General features: G+C 43.8%; 2 protein-coding genes and 1 non-coding gene across 3 annotated transcripts; 2 read left to right on the plus strand and 1 right to left on the minus strand.

The window, feature by feature from the left end:
• The first annotated feature begins 855 nt into the window (after positions 1-855).
• On the plus strand, positions 856-927 carry trnag-ucc (transfer RNA glycine (anticodon UCC)). The gene has a single exon. It is a non-coding gene; the product is annotated as a tRNA-Gly (tRNA).
• A 13257-nt stretch (positions 928-14184) lies between these two features.
• On the plus strand, positions 14185-14574 carry LOC137356442 (histone H2A.J-like). Its single transcript, XM_068022335.1, has one exon. It carries the CDS (start codon positions 14185-14187, stop codon positions 14572-14574), a length of 390 nt encoding a protein of 129 aa, XP_067878436.1.
• Positions 14575-17472: 2898 nt separating this feature from the next.
• LOC137356116 (histone H1-like) lies at positions 17473-18195 on the minus strand. The gene has a single exon (XM_068021913.1). The coding sequence runs from the start codon at positions 18178-18180 to the stop codon at positions 17491-17493; it is 690 nt and encodes a 229-aa protein (XP_067878014.1). The 5' UTR covers positions 18181-18195; the 3' UTR covers positions 17473-17490.
• Between the last annotated feature and the right edge of the window lie 3161 nt (positions 18196-21356).

The following is a 21356-nucleotide window of genomic DNA, read 5'->3' on the forward strand; positions in this document are numbered from 1 at the left end:
TGGAACAATTCAAAACTAATATGGGAACATCCTTGCACCACAAGAAGGATAAAAGAAAGGGTGTTACAGGACATCGTCAGCACACTTAGAGAGGGGTCAACAGAAGATCGTTGGTACTTAAAAGGAGAAGAGAGAATATAGTCAAAAAAACACAGCAAGGGATGAAGAAGGAGAGAAGTCCGTGCGGCAGCAAGCACAGAAACAAGAACGGGTGTGGTGTGTTGCTGAATATCTATTACCATTGTTAAGTATTAACGTTGTACAGCTGAGGTAAGCCGAATAAACTCTCTGACTTGGTCACATAACTTGAGTTTGTACCTTGTAGGTCTATCTTGGTCAGGAATCTAAAGGTGAGACGGGTTGGGTATTCTCTGTCTCACCTCTGTTCAGGTAACATCTACCAGAAACTTACAGCTCTTTACTAGATGCATACATTGCTGTGTATTTTGTCCTCCTTAAACTTCGAAATTGTGGGCCCGTTAAAAACATTGTTCTTCGTACAGTTTTCTGCGTCACTCCACTGCATAGTTCTGCCCAGTAAGCAAAAAGGATCAGTTCGCCACTGAACTCTAAAATTAATGCAAAATACTGCAGATGCTGGAAATCTGAAATAAAAACAAGAAATGCTGGAAATACTCAGCAGGTCTGGCAGCATCTGTGGAGAGAGAAGCAGATTTAACTTTTCAGGTGAGTGACCATTGATCAGAATATTTGCAGCACTTTCTGATTTTATTTCAGATTTCCAGCATTCACAGTATTGTGTTTCTGTTAACATAATCGTGTTGCTCAGGTACAAGTTGAAACCATTGTACAGCATTCTATTAATCGAAACGCTGGACTGACTCAAGCCAGTTAGCGATGGTGGTATAGTGGTGAGTATAGCTGCCTTCCAAGCAGTTGACCTGGGTTCGATTCCCGGCCATCGCAACCTCAAATTGCGGGTTTACTTTATGTTGCAGTATTTTACAAACGAAAAAAATGTCAAAGCTTTGACAGAATTGAAATTGATAAAATATTCTTATCATCCAATCAGATTCATTGTCCCGCTTGATTGGCGTCACCCTGGAGCAAGTTTGTTTCCTTCAAGTGTTTCTCCAATTTCCTATTGAAATCATTGATTGTCTCTGCTTCCACCACACTTGTGGACAGACATTGCAGTTGCAATGTAGCAGGTAAAGCAAAAAGTGCTTCCTCACATTTCCCGGCATCTCTTTCCCAAAACCATCAATCTGTGTCTCCTAGTCCTTGTCCCATCAACTAATGGGAACGGGTTATCCTTGTCTAACTTACCTACACCTGCATCAGATCTCCCATCAATCCACATTGCTGGAAGGAGAACAACCACCTACTTAGATAACACAATCCAGAGCCATCTATCCAAGCTTTTCAATAGCATAAGAATAGTTGTGTTGTAAGTAGTATAGATAGGAGCATAACTTCAAGAGAATTTGATAGATTAACTGATTGTCTCTGCCCAACGCACCAGATTTTCTGTATCACCTGAACACTGCTCACCGCTGTGTAAAGTTTAGAGTATTTTCATGGCTTACATTTATGCAAGAACTGCAATGTTAATGTTGGATTGTGAAGCATGACGGTCATCTTCACTGAACTATGTTAAAATGTCATGTTGAGAGATGTGCCAGTGTGGAAGATGCACGTAGCCATAGGGAAAAAAAAGGCAAGTCATGTAGCTGGAGGAGAATCCACAATGTGGGCGCGATGGACCGTGACATATTTTACGTTTGTGACAAATAAGGACAGCTAAAATAATAGGATTAATGATATGCTTTGTACATCAATATATTGAAGTCTGTTTGATCTGTTGCTTGCTTTATTATGAAATGTGTTTTCAAGGCTATACTTTGTTTAAACCTTTTTTGTGAGAACAATGGGAGAGTCACCAGCACTCCTTGCATGGAGAGAGATGAGATAAAGGCAGAATTAAAGAAAAACATGTCTGGGATCAGCAAGAATGGAACCTTTAGGATCCTTGCTAAAATAGAAAGAATCGGGAAACATCTGTACTGTGTGTAGATTCAACCATTAACTAACTAGTGTCAAACAATGATGTCAACCTGGACCAATTAGGACACTTGGAACAATTCAAAACTAATATGGTAACATCCTTGCACCACAAGAAGGATAAAAGAAAGGGTGTTACAGGACATCGTCAGCACACTTAGAGAGGGGTCAACAGAAGATCGTTAGTACTTAAAAGGAGAAGATAGAATATAGTCAAAAAAACACAGCAAGGGATGAAGAATGAGAGAAGTCCGTGCGGCAGCAAGCACAGAAACAAGAACGGGTGTTGTGTGTTACTGAATATCTATTACCATTGTTAAGTATTAACTTTGTACATCTTGGTTAAGCCTAATAAACTCTCTGACATGGTCACATAACCTGAGTTTGTACCTTATCGGTCTATCTTGGTCAGGAATCTAAAGGTGAGACGGGTTGGGTATTCTCTGTCTTACCTCTGTTCAGGTAACATCTACCTGAAACTTACAGCTCTTTACTATATGCATACATTGCTGTGTATTTTGTCCTCCTTAAACTTCGAAATTGTGGGCCCGTTAAAAACATTGTTCTTCGTACAGTTTTCTGCGTCACTCCACTGCATAGTTCTGCCCAGTAGCAAAAAGGATCAGTTCGCGACTAAACTCGAAAATAAAAGCAAAATACTGCAGATGCTGGAAATCTGAAATAAAAACATGAAATACTGGAAATACTCAACAGATCTGGCAGCATCTGTGGAGAGAGAAGCAGAGTTAACGTTTCAGGTCTGTGACCCTACTTCAGAACGAGCAAATATTAGAATTGTAAAAGGTTATAAGCAAGTAAAGCGGGGTTGGGGCAAGAGATAACAAAGGAGAAGGTGTAAATAAGACAAGGTCACAGAAGAGCCTCCTATCCTTTAACCAACTACCATCTCAGAATACCAGTGTCAATTTTAACATGCATTTCTATTCTCCATGTAAGTCTGTTATTCACTACTTGATTGAATGCCTTTGGAAGAGCATATATCCAATAATTACTGTACTACCTTCAGTAACTTCAACCACAAGAATTCAATCATGTTAGTCGCACATGATTTGCCCTGAGCAAATCCGTACTGGTTGTCCTTTATTAACTCAGCACTGATGTCAAAAATAATAGTCTTTGTTAGCAGATTTTTCCTTCCCCTGGTTCTGCCTGCTTGTAATCATGGTGATAGGATGGATATGGGATATTTTGTACAAATCACTGTCATCATTATTTCAATGATTTTCGCTGCAAACAACCTTTGAATTATATTGATCAAAAGCAAATTAATGGTAACGTGTGTGACACTGAGACTGGAAGATGGTCGGAATAAAGCGGAGGAAGGGGTGAGGGGGCGGCTCCTAAACTGTCCAAACGGATCTCGTCGAAGTGTAAAAGTGAATCCGAGTGTTTGAGGGATGAAAGTTAAACATCTGATAGTCTCTGCTTAATGTCATCAGAATGAATCTCTTAGTGACTGAAAATATATCTGAATGGCCTTGTCCTGCGAATCTGCAGAGAGTCCAACAGGTAAAAGTGGGTCAGTGAGAAATACAGTATTTGTTTATAATCTGGCCCTGTTTTGAGTTTGGAAATAATAGTATGTCATCGAGAGAGTAGTTTACATTTTTCTATCTTGAATAAGTCTTTACCCAAATAGAACAGAATCTCTGTCAATGTGTTACATTATATAAACGTCACAGGCCACTTCCCCTCCCTATTCTATCTCCCTACTCTCGATCTCCTCCCTATCCAGTTCATTATTATTGCTGATCATTATATTGGCCTATTTATTCTCTTCCATCTCGGACAGTCTCTCGCGATCAGGGATGAATTTTTTCCACTCCAGTTTGATGAGTTATGAAATGGCTGATAAGTCCAATACATGATCTGCAGACTCTGTCATATCAGGGACAGGTGGTGCTGGAAGGGTCAGGAAAATGACTGCATTGGACTGCCTTCACTGCGTCGAGTTCACCTTTGCATGCTCCTGACAAATATCCCTGAAGAGTACAATGTCTTCCCAAATGAGGGATGATTTGAGGACATCTCTGAAGTGTTTCCATTGTCCTCCTGGGGTTCTCCTGCCATGACCAAGTTCTGAGTAGAACAGCTGCTTCGGGATATTGGATTTACAGGTTCTTGGAGAGGCGCCTATTCATGGTAAGTGAAAGACTAACACTGACTGTCTGAACACATGTCAGTTGCTGTCTGAGAGTGAGAGGTACTGGAACACTTTCCGTCACATAATGTACCAGATACAGTAAGGAAAGATGGAGTGGACAAGCCTCTGTCTTTCTCCAGTACTGAATTATAGTGAGTTGGATGTTCAGTCAGTCCCGAACTGTCCTTGTTGGGTGAGTAGGCAACGGAATCGAGAGGAGTTCCCGTCCCTGTGTGACTGTCACTCAACCTGTCCTGTGTGTGCCGGATTAACCCTGAGTCCCTCTTTTCAGCTCTGTATTTTATATCTGGAAAAATGCTGAACCTTTCACTTATTGATCTGCTCAAACCGAGTTCAAGACCCAAGTAGTGAACAGAATGTCTCATTAATTCCTTGAATAATACTATGATTGATCAGCAGGTTATGATCGACTCAGCCAAAGTTTGGAAAAATTCCTGTCCATAAATCTTTCAAAATGGAATGTGAGGATCTCCTGGCTCCGAATGTTTAAGGGATACAGGAATAGGAATCGGCAACTAACTCCAGAGATTCACAGCAAAGACTGTGTACATGAGGACATTTAACAACCAGGAGCTGAAACTCTGGGACGGGCTCTATTGTCACTGTGTTTGTGTGTCTGGTATAATCGCGGCAGCTCCGTGTCTCTCTTGTTCAGAATGAAACGATGAAGATCACCATTGTGTATTACTCACATTGACCGCGGGTTTCACTCCGGTTAGACAAACCTTTGCTGACTGAAATGAATTCTACAAGGTCCCAGCAAACACACCGACTCCCTCCTTCCTCCCATGTTTCTGTCGGATTGTTTTGAGAGGAGGGTCTCAATAATAACAAAGACCCTGCAGGGAGAGACGGCAATTTGAACATCTAAATGGGATCAGCTCCCGGCTTTCTAGGTTATAGATTCCCTCCACCCCTCCCCACCCTCCCTCCACCCTAACCCCATGTTCAGTTTCATTGTTCACACATTGATGAGGGTGAAATGGGGAAAGTTCCCATTGAGTTTTGTTGCAGCGATCTGCGCACGCGCGGGATATCCCCGCCCACTCGAACGTCATCGTGATGGGAACAGCGCATGCGCTCCCCTCCCCCCAACACTGTCTCTGAGCGTCATTCAGTGAGTGAGCGGAAGATTGTTTAAATCAGCTGCGAATGGAGACATCCGGGTCCCGGGGTAAGTGAACAAACAACATCTGCTTCCAGCAGCAACACCAGGTTTGGGAGCGAGTCTGCAGATGTGTTCAGAGATTAACATTGAATAGCGGGGAAGTTCACCGGTTGTCGGAGATTGTGGAGCAGAAACTGGTCCCGGAACATGGAGTGAGCCGGTGGGGGGAAGGGAGAGGTGACGACTCCATCGGGTAGTCCGATTCATGGAGCGGTGAGGGGTGTGGGTTGTTTCTGAGTGTCGCAAAACTGTCGCAAACAGGTGGGCAGCAGAAGCAGAGTGTTGCAGGAGACAGACACTGTTTGTGTTGCTGGTTTTCTTTTTCCGATTGTTCATAATGATTATTATTGAAAAGATTATATTGATTACTTTTGTATCATGTCAGTTAACTTGTCAGGGAGCAAGTAATAGAGAGGGATACCGACATGTACAGAATACTGGGGGAGATTGAAAACACAAGAGTAGGGAATAATACGATATTAAGTGGGGTCAGAGTAAGGCAGAATGTAATACAGTCTGAATCAGGGTACATGGATGTGAACACACGGAGTATGGTTAATAAGATGGTGAGGTACAGGCGGAGATTGTCATGTGCAAATTTGATGTTGTGGCTCGAACAGAGACTGGGAAAGACTGGGTGTTAAACATTCCTGGATACAAGGTGATCAGGGAAAACATGAAAGGGAATAAAGGGGGAGGGGTGTCAGTATTGATTAAGGAGAGTATTTCAGTGTTGGAGAAAAAGGATGTCCCAGAGTGGTCGAGGACAGAATCAATTTGGCTAGAGCTAAGGAACAAAAAAGCTGCAGTTACATTGCTCGGTGTTGTCTATAGGCCACCAGCTAGTGGGTAGGACATGGAAAAATAAATTTGCAAGGAAATTACAGCACGGTGCAAACATTATAGGGTAGTTATAATGGAAGAGTTTAATTATTCAAACATAGACTGGGATAATAACAGTGTGAAGGGCAGTGAGGGGCAAGAGTTCCTAGAGTGTGTTCAGGAAAATTTTCTACAACAGTATGTTGCTGGTCCAACGAGAAAGGAGGCACTGCTAGACCTGGTTCTTGGGAATGAGGTGGGCCAAGTGGATCACGTATCAGGAGGAGAGCATTTAGGGGATAGTGATCATTGTATCATAAGGTTTAGGCTGACTATGGAAAAGGACAAAGAGAAATCCAAGGTAAGAATAATTAACTGGGGGAAAGCCAACTTCAATGGGGTAAGGATGGAGCTGGGGTGAATAAATTGGAGTCAAAAGCTGGCAGTAAAACAGGTAGATGAACATTGGGTTACCTTCAAAGAACAGATAGTTCGGGCACAGCCGACGTATGTTCCCTTGAAGGGGAAAATTAAAACAAACAAACCCAGAATTCCTTGGATGGCAAAAGAGGTAGAGATTAAGATAAAGAAGAAAAAGTGTGCTTATAAGAGATGCCAGATAGAAAATACTATTGAGAACCAGGCTGAATATAGAAGGTCCAGAGGGGAAGTGGAAAAAAAAATAAATAGGAGAAGCAATGAGAGAAGATGAAAAGAGACAGCCAGCGAGCATTAAAGGAAATCCCAACGTTTTCTATAAGCATATAAATAGTAAAAAGGTGGTAAAAGGAGGAATGCGGCCGATTCGGGGCCAGAACGTGGATTTACACATGGAGGCAGAGGGCATAGCTGAGGTATTAAAGCAATACTTTGCATCTGTCTTTGTCTGGGTTGCATCTTCTTCCTTGGTAATGTTGAAAGAGGAGGTAAGTCAGATATTAAAGGGTTTTAAAATTGATAAAGAAGAAATGTTAGATAGTCTGTCTGTACTTAAAGTGGATAAAGCACCAGAGCCAGATGAGATGCATCTAAGGAAACTGAGGGAAGTGAGGGTGGAAATCACAGAGGATCTGGCCATAATTTTTCACTCTTCCTTAGACTCGGGGGTGGTGATAAAGAACTGCAGAATTTTTCAATAAAGGGTGTAAATATAAGCCTATCAACTGCAGGCCAGTTAGTTTAAATTCAGTGTTGGGAAAAAATCGAGAAAAAATAATTAGGGGCAAAATCAATAGTCACAGGGACTATTAAAGCAGAGAAGGCTGAGGGGGGACCTGACTGAGGAAAACAAAATTATGAGAAGTATAGATAGGACGATTTGTTTTCCCTGAGCAGAGATGTCAATAACCAGGGGACATAGATTTAAGGTTAGGAGCAGGAGGTTTAGAGGGGCCTTGAGGAAAAATGTTTTAACCCAGAAGATGGTTGGAATGTGGATCACACTGCCTGAAGAGATGGTAGAGGCAGAAACCCTCACAACATTCAAGAAGTATTTAGAGGAACATTTGAACCGCCATAGCATACAAGGATACTGACCAAGTGCTGGAAAATGGGATTAGAATACTTAGGTACCTGATGGCCAGCATGTACATGATGGGCCGAAGGGCCTATTTATGTGCTGTAGAACTCTATGACTCTAAATGTGAGTTAATTAAGGAAAAGCAGCATGGATTTCTTCAGGGAAAATCATGTTGATCCAAATTGCTGAAGTCTTTTGAGGAGGTAACAGAGAGGGTTGATGAGGGCAATGCTGTTGATGTGCTGCACATGGACCTTCAAAAGGCGTTTGATACAGTGCAACAATAGACTTGTGAGCAAACTTGTAGTTCGTGCAATAAAATGGACAGTCGCAACTAGATACGAAATTGCCTGAGTTACAGGAAACAAAGAGCTGTGGTTAATGGATGTTTTTTGGCTGGAGGAAGGTTGTGATGGAGTTTCCCTGGGATCAGTGTTTGGACCCTTGCTTTTCCTGATATAGGTTAATCTCTGAGACCTTGGTGCACAATTTCAAAGTATGCAGATGATACGAAACTTGGAAGCATTGTGAACTGTGAGGTGGATAGTGTAGAACTACAAAAGGACATAGACAAGTTGGTGGAATGGACAGACAGGTGGCAGATGAAGTTCAATGCAAAGAAATGTGAGGTGATTCATTTTGGTAGTAAGAACATGGAGAAACAGTATAAAATAAAGGGTATAATTCGAGGAGCAGGAGCAGATCGACTGAGGTGTGTATGTGCATTAGTCATTGAAAGTGGCAGGACAGGTTTAGAATGTGTTTAATAAAACATACAGCATCCTAGACTTCATTCATAGTGGAATAAAGTACAAGAGCAAGGAAGTTATGTTGACCTTCTGTAAGACACTAATTCAGCCTCTGCTGGAGTATGATGTCCAATTCTGGGCACCTCACTTGAGGAAAGACCTGACAGCATGGGAGATAGTACAGAGAAGATTCATGAGGATGGATCCAGGGATGAGGAAATTCAGTTTTGAAGATAGATTGGAGAAGTTAGGACTGTTTTCCCTGGGGAAGAGCAGACTGAGAGGTGATTTGATAGAGGTATTCAAAATCATGAGGTGTCTGGGTAGAGTAGATAGAAAGAAACTCTGGGGGTGGCACAGTGGTGCAGTGGTTAGCACTGCAGCCTCACAGCTCCAGTAACCTGGGTTCAATTCTGGGTACTGTCTGTGTGGAGTTTACAAGTTCTCCCTGTGTCTGCATGGGTTTCCTCCGGGTGCTCCGCTTTCCTCCAACAGCCAAAAGACTTGCAGGTTGGCAGTTAAATTGGCCATTATAAATTGCCCCGAGTATAGGTAGGTGGTAGGGAAATGTAGGGACAGGTGGGGATGTGGTAGGAATATAGGATTAGTATAATTGGGTGGTTGATGGTCGGCACAGACTCGTTGGGCCGAAGGGCCTGTTATAGTGCTGTATCTCTAAACTAAACTGTTCCCACTCATGAGAGGATCGAGAACGAGAAGGCACAAATTTAAAGTATTTGGTAAGAGTAGCAAAAGGTACATGAGGAAAATCTTTTTCATGCAGCGAGTGGTTAAGATCTGGAATTTGATGGAGGCAGGTTTGACTGAAGTATTCAAAAGGGAATTAGAAAGTTTTATGAAAGGGAAGAATTTGGTGGGGTTATGGGGAGAAGGCAGGGGAATGGAACTGAGGGAGTTGCTCTTTCAGAGAACCGGTGCAGACATGATGGGGCACATGGCCTCCTTCTGCACTGTAATGATTCTGTGATTCTTCTCACTGACCTTTCTTCAAGTATAAGAATTACTTTTTCTTGCTGCAGGCAAACATTTGAAGGAACCAGAATGAAAGTCCTGACTCCTGGACACAAGGAAAAGTGCAGCCAGCTTCTTCCAACACACAGTAGGTAGATACAGTATCACTCACAAAGCACAGTGACACAGCCAGCTCATCATTTCCACTGTAACAAACAAAAGAAGTAGTCAGACCCACACTGATCCCAAGATCAAGAGACACATTTTCAATCCAACAGTCAAGCAGAGCAGGAGAGATTGAAGTTGTATCTATTTCACTCCAGCTGACTGGTAGATACATCAAACCCAGTCTAAAAACACACTCATTATCAGATTTAAATACACTGTCAATTTGACTACATTTCAAATAAGATATCTTAACTAGAACAGGCAAAATTTATCTGATTGAAAGCTACAGAATGAATCCCAATAAAGTCCCCCACAATATCAACTGAGCTACAGATTACAAACCAGTCCAAACATGTCACTAAGGGTCAGACAGAAACATACAGTATTCATTCTTTTTTTTTACAAAATGGTGTAATTTGACTGTACATACCAGGTCATGGATCAGATTGAAAGATTAACATTCACAATTAATTTGGCAGAGCAAGGAATTGGATACCAATTCACAACTCATGTACAAGAATTGAACAAAATAGACAGCTATGAAATAGTTAATTCCTATTTTATATTAAACACAAGGAAAAAAATATTGATAGATGAAAATATTTAACAGTAGCCAACAGAATGCTTGAGGTACATATTAAGTACTGAAGGATCACACAGACATCACAGAGATGCAAATTGAACCTGACACTGAAACAGGGTACCAGAGCCTAATGGATGGAGAATGAATCACATATCATACCCATAATTTACATATACTGAATGGATCCAACATGCATGTACAGTACGCACACTGGCTGCTCCAGAATTAATCTTACACTTGCACACTCCCTCAGAGGCAGATACATTTATTTAGAGATACAGCACTGAAACAGACCCTTTGGCCCACCGAGTCTGTGGCGACCAACAACTACCCATTTATACTAACCCAACAGTAATCTCATATTCCCGACCACCTATCTTCGAGGGGCAATTTACCTATCACCTGCAAGTCTTATGGCTGTGGCAGGAAACCGAAGCACTTGGCGAAAACCCACACGGTCACAGGGAGAACTTGCAAACTCCACACAGGCAGTACCCAGAATCGAACCCGGGTCCCTGGAGTTATGTGGCTGCGGCGCTAACCACTGCGCCACTGTGCCACCCACTACACAAGGAATGAATTCCAAACACACATTCTGGACCAGAGATTTAAAGATACAGAATGTGGTCCACAATCATGTCAAGTAAGAGAAGATCTTAAGAACATAACAAATATGAGCAAGAGTAGGCCATTTGACCTCTCCACCCTACTCTGCCATTTAGTATGATCATGGCTGATCTGATTGTGCTTAACTTCACTTTCCTCGCTGTCCCAATAACCCTTTACTGCCTTGTAGATCAAAAATCTATCTATCTATCTATCACAGCCAGAGACTGACAGCTATATAATGCATCCCATAATCAATTACATGACGTGAAACAGACAGACACAGTAAAAATCTGATTCACATAGAGTAGGAGTGCCTAAAAAACATAGTCCACAATGCCATTCAATAATATTTCCTAACAGGTACAGAATGAATGCCACACTCACAAACTCTACCAGTCACAGAAAAACACAGAATAAACAACACATTCACATACAATACCAGAGACAGAGAGATACTGAATGAATCACATTCTCACTGTCAGTTGCGGAGACGGATGACAAATGAATTAATCCACACTCACATTCAGTTTGAGAGACTGATGGATACAGAAGTATATTCACACTCACAGGCAGTACCAGAAACTGACATACACCACATTAATCCCACCTCATACAGAGTACCAGAGGCTGACATGATGAACTGGAACCAGACATAGTCACATAACAGAAAATAAATGTTACAGAATAATGTACTCATTTACCTACATTAAACTCACATAGTGATGGTGGTATAATGCTGAGAATATCTGCTTTCCAAGCAGTTGACATGAGTTCTCTACTGCAGGTCAGACCTCAATTCTGGTATCAGACAGATTCATTTTATAACATAAAAATGATCAATGTGATTTCCAAATTAAAATTTACAAAAGACTCTCATCATCCATGTGTATCTCCCACAATGCTGAGCTTCAATTTTCTTTCAATGAAATCTATGTTAAACAAGACATGTCCTTTAAACTAATAAATAAGTTCTCAGTCAGAAACAAGAGTGTGCAGATCTTTGTTTAATAATAATAAAAAGGGAGATAGGTAAAGTTCAGTTCACAAACAGCGCTCTGGGTAAAGATTGGACCCTCACTCAGATAACAGAGAATGAAATAAAATAAGGTAAACTCACAGTCACAGACCAGGAACTGACGGGGACAGAGTACAAGCTACACACAGACAAAATACAAAAAAAAACAGTTTTAAAACTGAACAAGTCAATGCAATTTATAAAATGATTCTCATCATCCATGTACGTCTCCCGGAAATTTATCATTTCTTGAATAAATATAGATCTAAAATAGCCTTTAAACTGATCAGTATTCAGTCTGAAACGAATAGTAAACATAGAGTTATTTACAGCACGGAAGGAGGCTATTTGGCCCATCGAGTCCATGACAGCTCTCGACAGTGCAACCCAGTCACACTCACTCCACCGCTCTATCCCTGTAACTCTGCAAGTTTAATTCCTTCAAATGCTGATTCAATCATCTCTTGAAGTAATTGATTGTCTCTACTTCCAGCTCCCTTGTGGGAAGTGAGTTCCAGATCATCACCACTCACTCAGTGTTCGCCCCAAATCCTCAATTTCTGTCACTATGTCCTTGTACAATGAGCGAATGGGAACTGTTTATCCTTGTCTCACTTGTCATGATGTTTCACACTTGTTGTAAATCTCCCTTCAGTCAGCTCGTCCACTGATCTTGCCTGTCACCTATCCACCAATATCCCTGACTTTCTGACTCCCTCTGTTACTGTCTCTTCAACTGTTTCAATGTTGTTGATTCAATGGAGAACAAATCCATCTCTACCGACTTCACACATTCTGATAAATCTCCTCTGAACCCTCAAATAACCAGAACTGGATGCAATACTCCACTACAACACCGTCACTGTGTTTATTTTACACATCCGTATTTCTTGTTTAGAAAGAACCAGAGCACTCGAATGGAACACGAAGCCGGTGCTCTTATTTTAAACGTTCAGAAACAAGGAGTATGGAATTCAAACCCACGCATGCAGATCACAACAGATTAGCAGTTCATCGTTTTAATCACTCGGCCACCTTGTCTTCTGTGAGTAAGCTGAAGTGCGGAGGAATAATCCGTGCAGAATGAAAAAGGTGACGGGCTGGTGCCAACAAAACTGAACCAGTTGAAGAGACAGTAACAGAGGGAGTGAGAAAGTCAGGGATATCGGTGGATAGGTGACAGGCAAAAGCAATGGACTGAGCTGACTGCTGTGAAATATTGTGGCTTCGCCGTGCACTAAATTTGATTGGTTATCTAGAGTAACCAATAAGATAAATAGAGAATCTCAAGAATTGACATCATTGTAAACCAGCCAATCACGAACATGGTTTTCACCCCATCCTTCATTAACATAGAGCTCTGGGGATGTGTATAAAATGCGACTTCTGACCTTTAAGAGCCACCCACAACGTCTCTCAAAAAGCTACAACATTATCTCTATAATATCAATTTGTTTGGATATTTTTACCAAGTATTTTCTAACTGCCTTTGTGATCTCTGTTTTAATCCCTCAGATTCTGGTTAATACAGTTTCACTGCCCGTGTGATCTTCCTGTCTCTACTTAATAATATCCCGATCATTAATTACTGACCATTTGTGAGCTTTGTTCACGGACGCGTTCATATTCGGCCCCTTTGCTGTATTTCGATAATAAAATCTGATTTAACGCACATGCATCATTTCTCAGTCACTCATATCCCGAGATCAAGTTTGTCCTCAATAAGTAATCAGTACATTATCTAGAAACCCCGGTGGTGTGGGAACCCTCAGTCTCACTCTTTGACACCTGACACTAAGATTATACACTCCGCTGTTGTCTCTCACCAATAGGGATCAATCTATAATCAGTGATGTGGTATCATTAGGAACATTGAGCTGAAATGGTTACAGAATGCTGTGAAAGAGGCTTTCTGTCCTCTGGTTATAGAATGTTTCAAAAAGGATAGAGAGTAAACCCGAATAGATGGTGGAATGTGAAAGTGAATCTGGAAATTGTTACCACATGTAGAATAATACAATATGAAAAAGATTTTAAAATATTTGCGGTAAAACCAAGTTACCTATAAATGTGATGATCTATATTGAAGCCGCTCTGTGTTTTACAAATATATTGGCGGGATTTTCAAATTTGAAAAATCGTTTGCAGTCTGACAATTTCGCGCCGTTATTTTCCGCCCTCATCTCCTTGGCGTCTCCGGATTGGTGAATTCAGCAGCTCTCTGATTGGTCACATGAAGAGTACAATGACACCCAGTGCAGAATGACCAATCACCAGTGCCCCCGACACCATTCCTCCCGAAGGTATAAATGGGACTATTGTGGGCGGTTCTCAGCATTCTTCCTGAAAGTGTTTGTCAGATTGTGGTAATGTCTGGAAGAGGGAAGACCGGTGGTAAAGCTCGGTCCAAGGCCAAGTCTCGCTCCTCCCGGGCTGGACTGCAGTTCCCGGTGGGCCGTGTTCACAGGTTCCTTAAAAAGGGGAACTATGCTGAGCGGGTGGGTGCCGGAGCCCCGGTCTATCTGGCTGCTGTGCTCGAGTATCTGACAGCTGAAATCCTCGAGCTGGCCGGCAACGCGGCCCGGGACAACAAGAAGACCCGCATCATCCCCAGACACCTCCAGCTGGCAGTCCGCAACGACGAGGAGCTCAACAGGCTGCTGGGAGGGGTGACCATCGCTCAGGGCGGGGTGCTGCCTAATATCCAGGCCGTGCTGCTGCCCAAGAAAACCAGCGCTCAGAGCACCAAGAGCAAGTGAAGTGGCCTGACTTAAATCTGCGAACCCAAAGGCTCTTTTCAGAGCCACCCACTTTATCTGTTAAAGGGCTGCTTGCTGTCTGAGAGGCGGCAATTTTATAATGCTCGCGCTGCTTTGTATTGGCACAGAAAGAGGCCACTTGGCCCATCGTGTCGTCGGCCGAAAAACGACCCACCTATTCTAATCCCACCGTCCAGCATTCAGTCCGTCGCCCTGCAGATTACAGCATTTGAAATGCATATCCAGATTCACTTTGAATGAGTTGAGGGTCTCTGCCTCAACTACCCTTTCAGGCAGTGGGTTCCAGACCCCCATCACCCTCTGGGTGAAAATAAAATCCTCGTTTTCCCTCTAATTTTTCCACCAATCGCTTTAAACATATGCCCCATAGTCACTGACCTCTCTGCTAAGACTCTTCACCTCCACTCTCTGCAGTCCCGCCAAAATGTTGTACATTTCAATCAGATCTCCCCTCAGCCTTCTCCCTACTGGATTCGGGCATTTAGCTGCTCTCCTCTTGTGACATTTTAACAAATCTACCGCTTATGCACAACAAAAGCTTTTGCAAAATGATCGGCTCTCTAATAAAATGATCTGCTCCAGACCCCATTTCTCTGACAACAGGTGATCGCAGCTCTTTGTTTTGCCGATTTGGTGGCTCTTAAAAGAGCCGTTGTGTTATTTGATGCCAAACGCAGTTCGGGGCAGGGTGAGTTTAGGCGCGCTCCCCGCGGATACGGCGGGCCAGCTGGATGTCTTTGGGCATGATGGTGACTCGCTTGGCGTGGATGGCGCACAGGTTGGTGTCTTCAAAGAGCCCCACCAGGTAAGCCTCGCTGGCCTCCTGCAGGGCCATGACGGCCGAGCTCTGGAAGCGCAGGTCTGTCTTGAAGTCCTGTGCGATCTCCCGCACCAGGCGCTGGAAGGGCAGTTTGCGGATGAGCAGCTCGGTGGATTTCTGGTAGCGCCGGATCTCCCGCAGAGCCACAGTGCCGGGTCTGTAACGGTGAGGCTTCTTCACTCCGCCCGTGGCTGGAGCGCTCTTGCGGGCCGCTTTTGTAGCCAGCTGCTTGCGGGGAGCTTTCCCTCCGGTCGATTTGCGCGCTGTCTGCTTGGTTCTGGCCATTCTGGTAGAAGATCAGGAACAAAGACACTGTAAATGTTGAGACTGCTCAGGGACTGTCTATTTAAGACAGTAGAGGGACCGCCCTAGTGTTGTGATTGGATGCAGCCCCGTCCATCAGACAAGTTTGAAACCAGCTCTGGGAAGTAAAAGGGCGGCGGGAAATGCTGTGCACTGATTGGTTGAACTGTAACTGAAACTGAAATTTTATCAATTTCAAAAAGCCCGCCAATTTCCGATGAGCAAACAAGGGAAAGATTAAAAAACACCTAATTTGGCGGAAACAATTATAAAATCTCACTCCTTGTAGCTTTATTTCTTTCTTCCTAGATCCCCCTCTGTGTCTTACAACACAGATTAAACAGTGTTCTCTGGCGGGAATAAAGCGCCAGTCATTACTTACTATAACGGCAGTAAATCCCGCTTCGTGCCGGCAGTTCAGACCCTCACGTATCAATTATCAAATGCAACCGTTTAATTCATGACGTGTTCGATAAATAATGAAGAGAAAAAGACAGTGAAATTTCTGTGATATGTAAATTTACTGAGAGAATGAAATGATGTATAAAAGCCGTTGTTGATAAAGATGAACAATATACTGATAACTTGATCTTATTAATTCAAGTTGCAAGGTCACTGCTCTCTCTGAGAGTCTTTGGGTGGCTCTTAGAAGAGCCTTTGTGTTTGGTAGAAAGGGTGGATTTGTTTAGCCGCCGAATCCATAGAGAGTGCGGCCCTGGCGTTTCAGAGCGTACACCACATCCATGGCGGTGACCGTCTTGCGCTTGGCGTGCTCAGTGTAGGTGACCGCATCTCTGATCACATTCTCCAGAAAAACCTTCAGCACCCCGCGGGTCTCCTCATAGATCAAACCCGAGATGCGCTTCACTCCACCACGGCGAGCCAGGCGGCGGATTGCTGGCTTGGTGATACCCTGGATGTTATCACGAAGCACTTTGCGGTGCCGCTTTGCTCCGCCTTTGCCCAGTCCTTTGCCTCCTTTACCTCTTCCAGACATGACGCTTCTTCAGTCAAAGCACTGCTGAATGAGAAACGAGCTGATTCTGCTGCCTTTTTTATACAGCCCGCCCGGACCTGACTGAGAAAGTGACAGAGAGTGAGAGGCGGGGCGGAGAGGAAACTGAGTGACAGACAGAGCAGAGAAATGTCTTTCATCCTCCAGCTCCGCCTCCCACTTGCTCGAACCGCCAATTCAAAAAATAAACTCTCAACAATAGAGCTCAGCACAAAACTTCCAGACTCAACCTTTATAGTCAAAGATAACAGAAACCCAGAGCTGTTAAATAAGGATCTATAACAATTAAAAGTTGATCATCTACCCGCCTAAGTACAGTGCTTCCGATCACAAGTCAACCCGTTTCCACACACCTCCCCTCCCAGACGGATTGAGTATTTTACTAACACCTTACCCCAGCTGAATTAGAGAATTGAGTTGTGACGCGGGGTTTCTCGCCAGTATTCCTGTGTTAGACCCTCTCACTCTGAATTAGTGAAACGAGCATGAACTGAGACTGTACATAACAGATCCCCAGTTACAGTGACGACGGAACTTCCCTCTGTTTTGTTACAGAGAGTGGGGGAAGGGCTGAGTGTAGTGCATGTCAGTGAGTCACCAGGGATCCTGCATTTACTTCCCATCATTTCTATGTGAAATGTGCACACGGCGGCGGGACAGGGATCATTTGATAGGGGGAACAGCTCTTTCCTGAGAGATGTGGGTGGCTCTGAAAAGAGCCTTTGGTTTCAGATGTCTACAACTTTCCCGTGCAGTTTCACTTCTTTCCAGGGGCTGCTTTCTGAGCCTTTGCTGCTTTCGGCTTGGTCTTGCCCCTTGATGATTGAACTTTCTTGAGCACCTTTCCGCCCGTGGCACTCTTGGGTTTTTTGGCCTTCTTCACAGGAGACTTTTTCGGAAGCGCTGCTTTCTTCCCTGGGGATTTCTTTGGCGTTGCCGCCTTCTTGCTGGTCACTTTCTTGCCTGCTGCTTTCTTTGCTGCCGATTTTTTGGCTGCTAGTTTCTTGACTGGTAATTTCTTGCCTGCTGATTTCTTTGCTGTCACTTTCTTGCCAGCTGTTTTCTTCACTAAAGGTTTTTTGCCTGCTCCTGACTTCACTTTCTTTCCCACATTTCCCTTGGTTCCCTGCTTAGGGATTCTGAAGGAGCCGGAGGCGCCCGTACCGCTGCTCTGCACCAGGGAGCCTTTGTTCACATTCCTCCTGATACTTTGCTTGATTTGGGTCCTGAGCTTCCCCACATCCACACCGCTCCGACCCAGAGCCTTCTTTATGGCGGGCAGTGAGGTCCCCTTGCGATCGGAGCAATCCGCCACAATCCTGAGGATCTGCTCGCTCAACGTGGGACCGGCTGACTTGTTCCGGGGTGCTGCTTTCTTCTTTTTCGGAGTCTTGACTTGAGCGGCGGCGGCTGGAGGAGCCGTTTCGGCGGCTGCTGTATCGGTCATGTCCGGGACTCTGCACAACTTCTCTCTGTCAGGAAGAACTGGGTCAGAAATGAAGCCGGTGGTGGCGGCACTGAGCAACTTAAAGGCAGTGAGCGGACGGGGGCGGAGACAACCTGCTGTCAGCTCCCGGCTCCTGCTGCCTCTCTGTGTTTCTCTCTGTGAACTCTCCAATTTCACTGAAATTCGGGTACTGTCGAATCCCAGACTAGATCCTTCCTGTCTCTGACATCAGAATGCTTGCTATCCAAAAGTTTGCACTTGAAGTAAAGACTCCATTTTTGACTGAAACCCGTTTTATTGCTGCACTGATGGCGCTCTTTCCCCCGATAGCTGACATGTTCTCTACATTTTGACTGAAATCTTGAAATCAACAAAGAAACTACACTGAATTCCCACTTTGGGAATGAGAAGGGGATCAATGTGCTTCTTTGGCTGGAAAATCTTGTTACTTGACACAAGAGGGACTCGGAAATCCGGCGATGAGTCCGGACGCACAAACACAGTGACATTAGACTAACCCGCCAGCACCTTTAATACACTCTCTCTTACACAATATTCACATCTACACATTCTCATGTCGAACTGTTCACTAAATGTAGAGTTCCCAGGACAGGTTTTGATCTCAATGCTGAGGTAAATAGACCCTTCAGCTCCACTCTATCCAGGCCCTTCCACATTTTATACATTTCAATCAGATCTCCCGTCAGCCTTCTCTGTTCCAAGGAGAACAACCACAGTCTTTCCAATCTTTCCTCAGAGCTGCATTTTTCAGTCCCGGCAACTTGCTCGTAAATCTCCTCTGTACTCTCTCTAGTGCAGTTACATCCTTTCTGTAATGAGGTGACCAGAACTGCACACAGAACTCAAGTTCTGGCCTAACCAATGTTGATAAAGTTCCAGCATAACCTTCCTCCTCTTATATTCTATACCTCGGTTAATAACCAGGGATTCCATATGTCGTCTTAACCATATTGCCGCCCTACCCTGTTACCTTCAGGGATCCGTGGACATTTACTCCAAGGTCCCTCACCTCCTCTGCACCTCTCAGTATTTTCCCATTAATCGTGTATTCCTTTGCATTGTTTGACCTCCCCAAGTGCATCACATCACACTTCTCCGGATTGAATTCTATATGCCACTTTTCTGCCCTTCTGACCAGACCATAAACATCTTCCTCAAGTCCACAGCAATCCTCCTCGCTATCTACCACACGGCCAATATCGGTGTCGTCTGCAAACTTCTTGATCGTGTTCCTCAACATTTATGTCCAAATTGTTTATATAGATCATCAACAAAACAGGTGACCCATTACTGAGCCCTGGGGAAAACCACTGGAAACAGCCCTCCAGTCTCAAAAGCAGCCGTCAACAATTACTCTTTGTTTCCTGCCACTGAGCCAATTTTGCATCCACCTTGCTGCATTTCCCTGGATCCCATGAGATGTTATTTTATAAAGATTCTGTATTTTGGGACCTTGTCAAAAGCCTTGCTAAAATTCATGTAGAATCCATCAACTGCACTACCCTCATCTATCATCATTTTTCAAATTCAATTCAGTTGGTATGTGCCTTTCTAAGTGACAGTTTGTCTTGTCTCTCAGAATAGATTTCAATAATTTACCCACTACTGAGGTTAGACTGAGTGGCCTGTAATTATTGAGCTGCAGACTGAAAGGTAAGATTCGTTTTATCTCGAAAGATCCGCCTGGGGAAACAAGACGTTACAATCTCATCTCTCACTGATATGGTGCCAGAGGAAAACACATTATTAATCTCACAGTCCGGGAAAGTGTCAGAGAGTGAGGCATACAATGTCCCAAATGTAACTTTCTCTGCCCTGTTGAACTCTCTGTAATCTTTCAGCTCAAACCCTTCGCTATGACTCTCAGTGACAGACAGTTTCAATCTGATTAAATTGATCTGTGACTGTAACTGTCAGATATTAACTCCTGACCCATTCCTGCAAACACATCGACTCCCTCGGAGGATCACTTTGAGAATTCGAGCTAATGAACAGCAAACATAGTGCAGAGAATGATCTCAAGTTGAGCTTGGTAACAGGGTAATCTCCCAGCTGGAAACCTTCTCTAATCTTGCCCACAGTCCCGGTTCCATTGCTCAAAATCAGATAAAACTGAACTGGAGAAAGTTCCGATTGATTTTTGTTTTTCAAACCATTGCCGAATGAGGCGCATGCGCGGTATTAACCCGCCCCCACCGCTGATTGTGAATGAGCGAATGTACGCATGCGCGCTCCCCTCCTCCTGCAAATCTGTTGAACACCATTTACTCAGTGAGCGGAAAGAGTTTGTTTTTAACAGAGGGAATGGAGATATTACAGCCTCGGGGTAAGGCAGCAAACAGCGATCTGCTTCCAGCAGCACATTGCTTTGGGACCCTGTCCGCAGTCTGGATCAGAGATCACCATTGACTCCGGAGCAAGTTCAGGGGGAGTCGCGGGCTGTTTGTGAGAGGCAATGTGGAGGATGAACTGATCCCAGAACATGGAGTGAGCGGCGGAATGGAGAGGCCTTTCTCGGCCTGTGTGTGTGCACTGGGTAAGTGAGACAGAACGTGAATAAGCTGCTGTTGAAAATTTTTGCTGTTTCTCGCCTCAGTTCTGTAATACATGTTGGTGGTTTAACTCCTGTTTCACGCTGTTTACTGAGTGAACAGTGAATAGTGGAATCAAGATCCAGGGTGCACAGTTTCAGAATAAGGAATCTCCCATTTTGGACGGAGGTAAGGAGGAATTTCTTCTCTTGAAGCGTCATTAATCTTTGGAATTCTCTACCTCAGAGAGCAGTGGAGGCTGGGTTGTTAAATATATTCAAGGATGAGTTAAACTTTTGATCTCCATGGGAGTAATGTGTTCTGGGAGCAGGTAGGATAATGGAGTTGAATCCAGGATCAGATCAGCCATGATCTTATTGAATGGCGGATCAGACTCGAGAGGCTGAATGGCCTACTCCTGCTCCTACTTCTTAGGTTCTTATGTTATGTCAGATGGAAATAGAAACCTGATCTGTACAAACATCCCTCAGGTATTCCCAATCTTGGAGCAGTGCAGATATTGGCTTGTTTCTGGATGTCACTAAATTGTTGTAAATCGGCCAAAACACCTGGTCAGCAGATGCTGAGATCTGCAGTGAAATCAGACACTAACATTCTTTGTAT

The sequence above is a fragment of the Heterodontus francisci genome, chromosome 45 (genome assembly GCF_036365525.1).
Source record: "Heterodontus francisci isolate sHetFra1 chromosome 45, sHetFra1.hap1, whole genome shotgun sequence".
NCBI lineage: Eukaryota > Metazoa > Chordata > Chondrichthyes > Heterodontiformes > Heterodontidae > Heterodontus > Heterodontus francisci.

Coding starts and splice junctions, on each gene's coding strand:
- LOC137356442 (XM_068022335.1), top strand. CDS start 14,185: ATGTCTGGAAGAGGGAAGACCGGTGGTAAAGCTCGGTCCAAGGCCAAG.
- LOC137356116 (XM_068021913.1), bottom strand. CDS start 18,180: ATGACCGATACAGCAGCCGCCGAAACGGCTCCTCCAGCCGCCGCCGCT.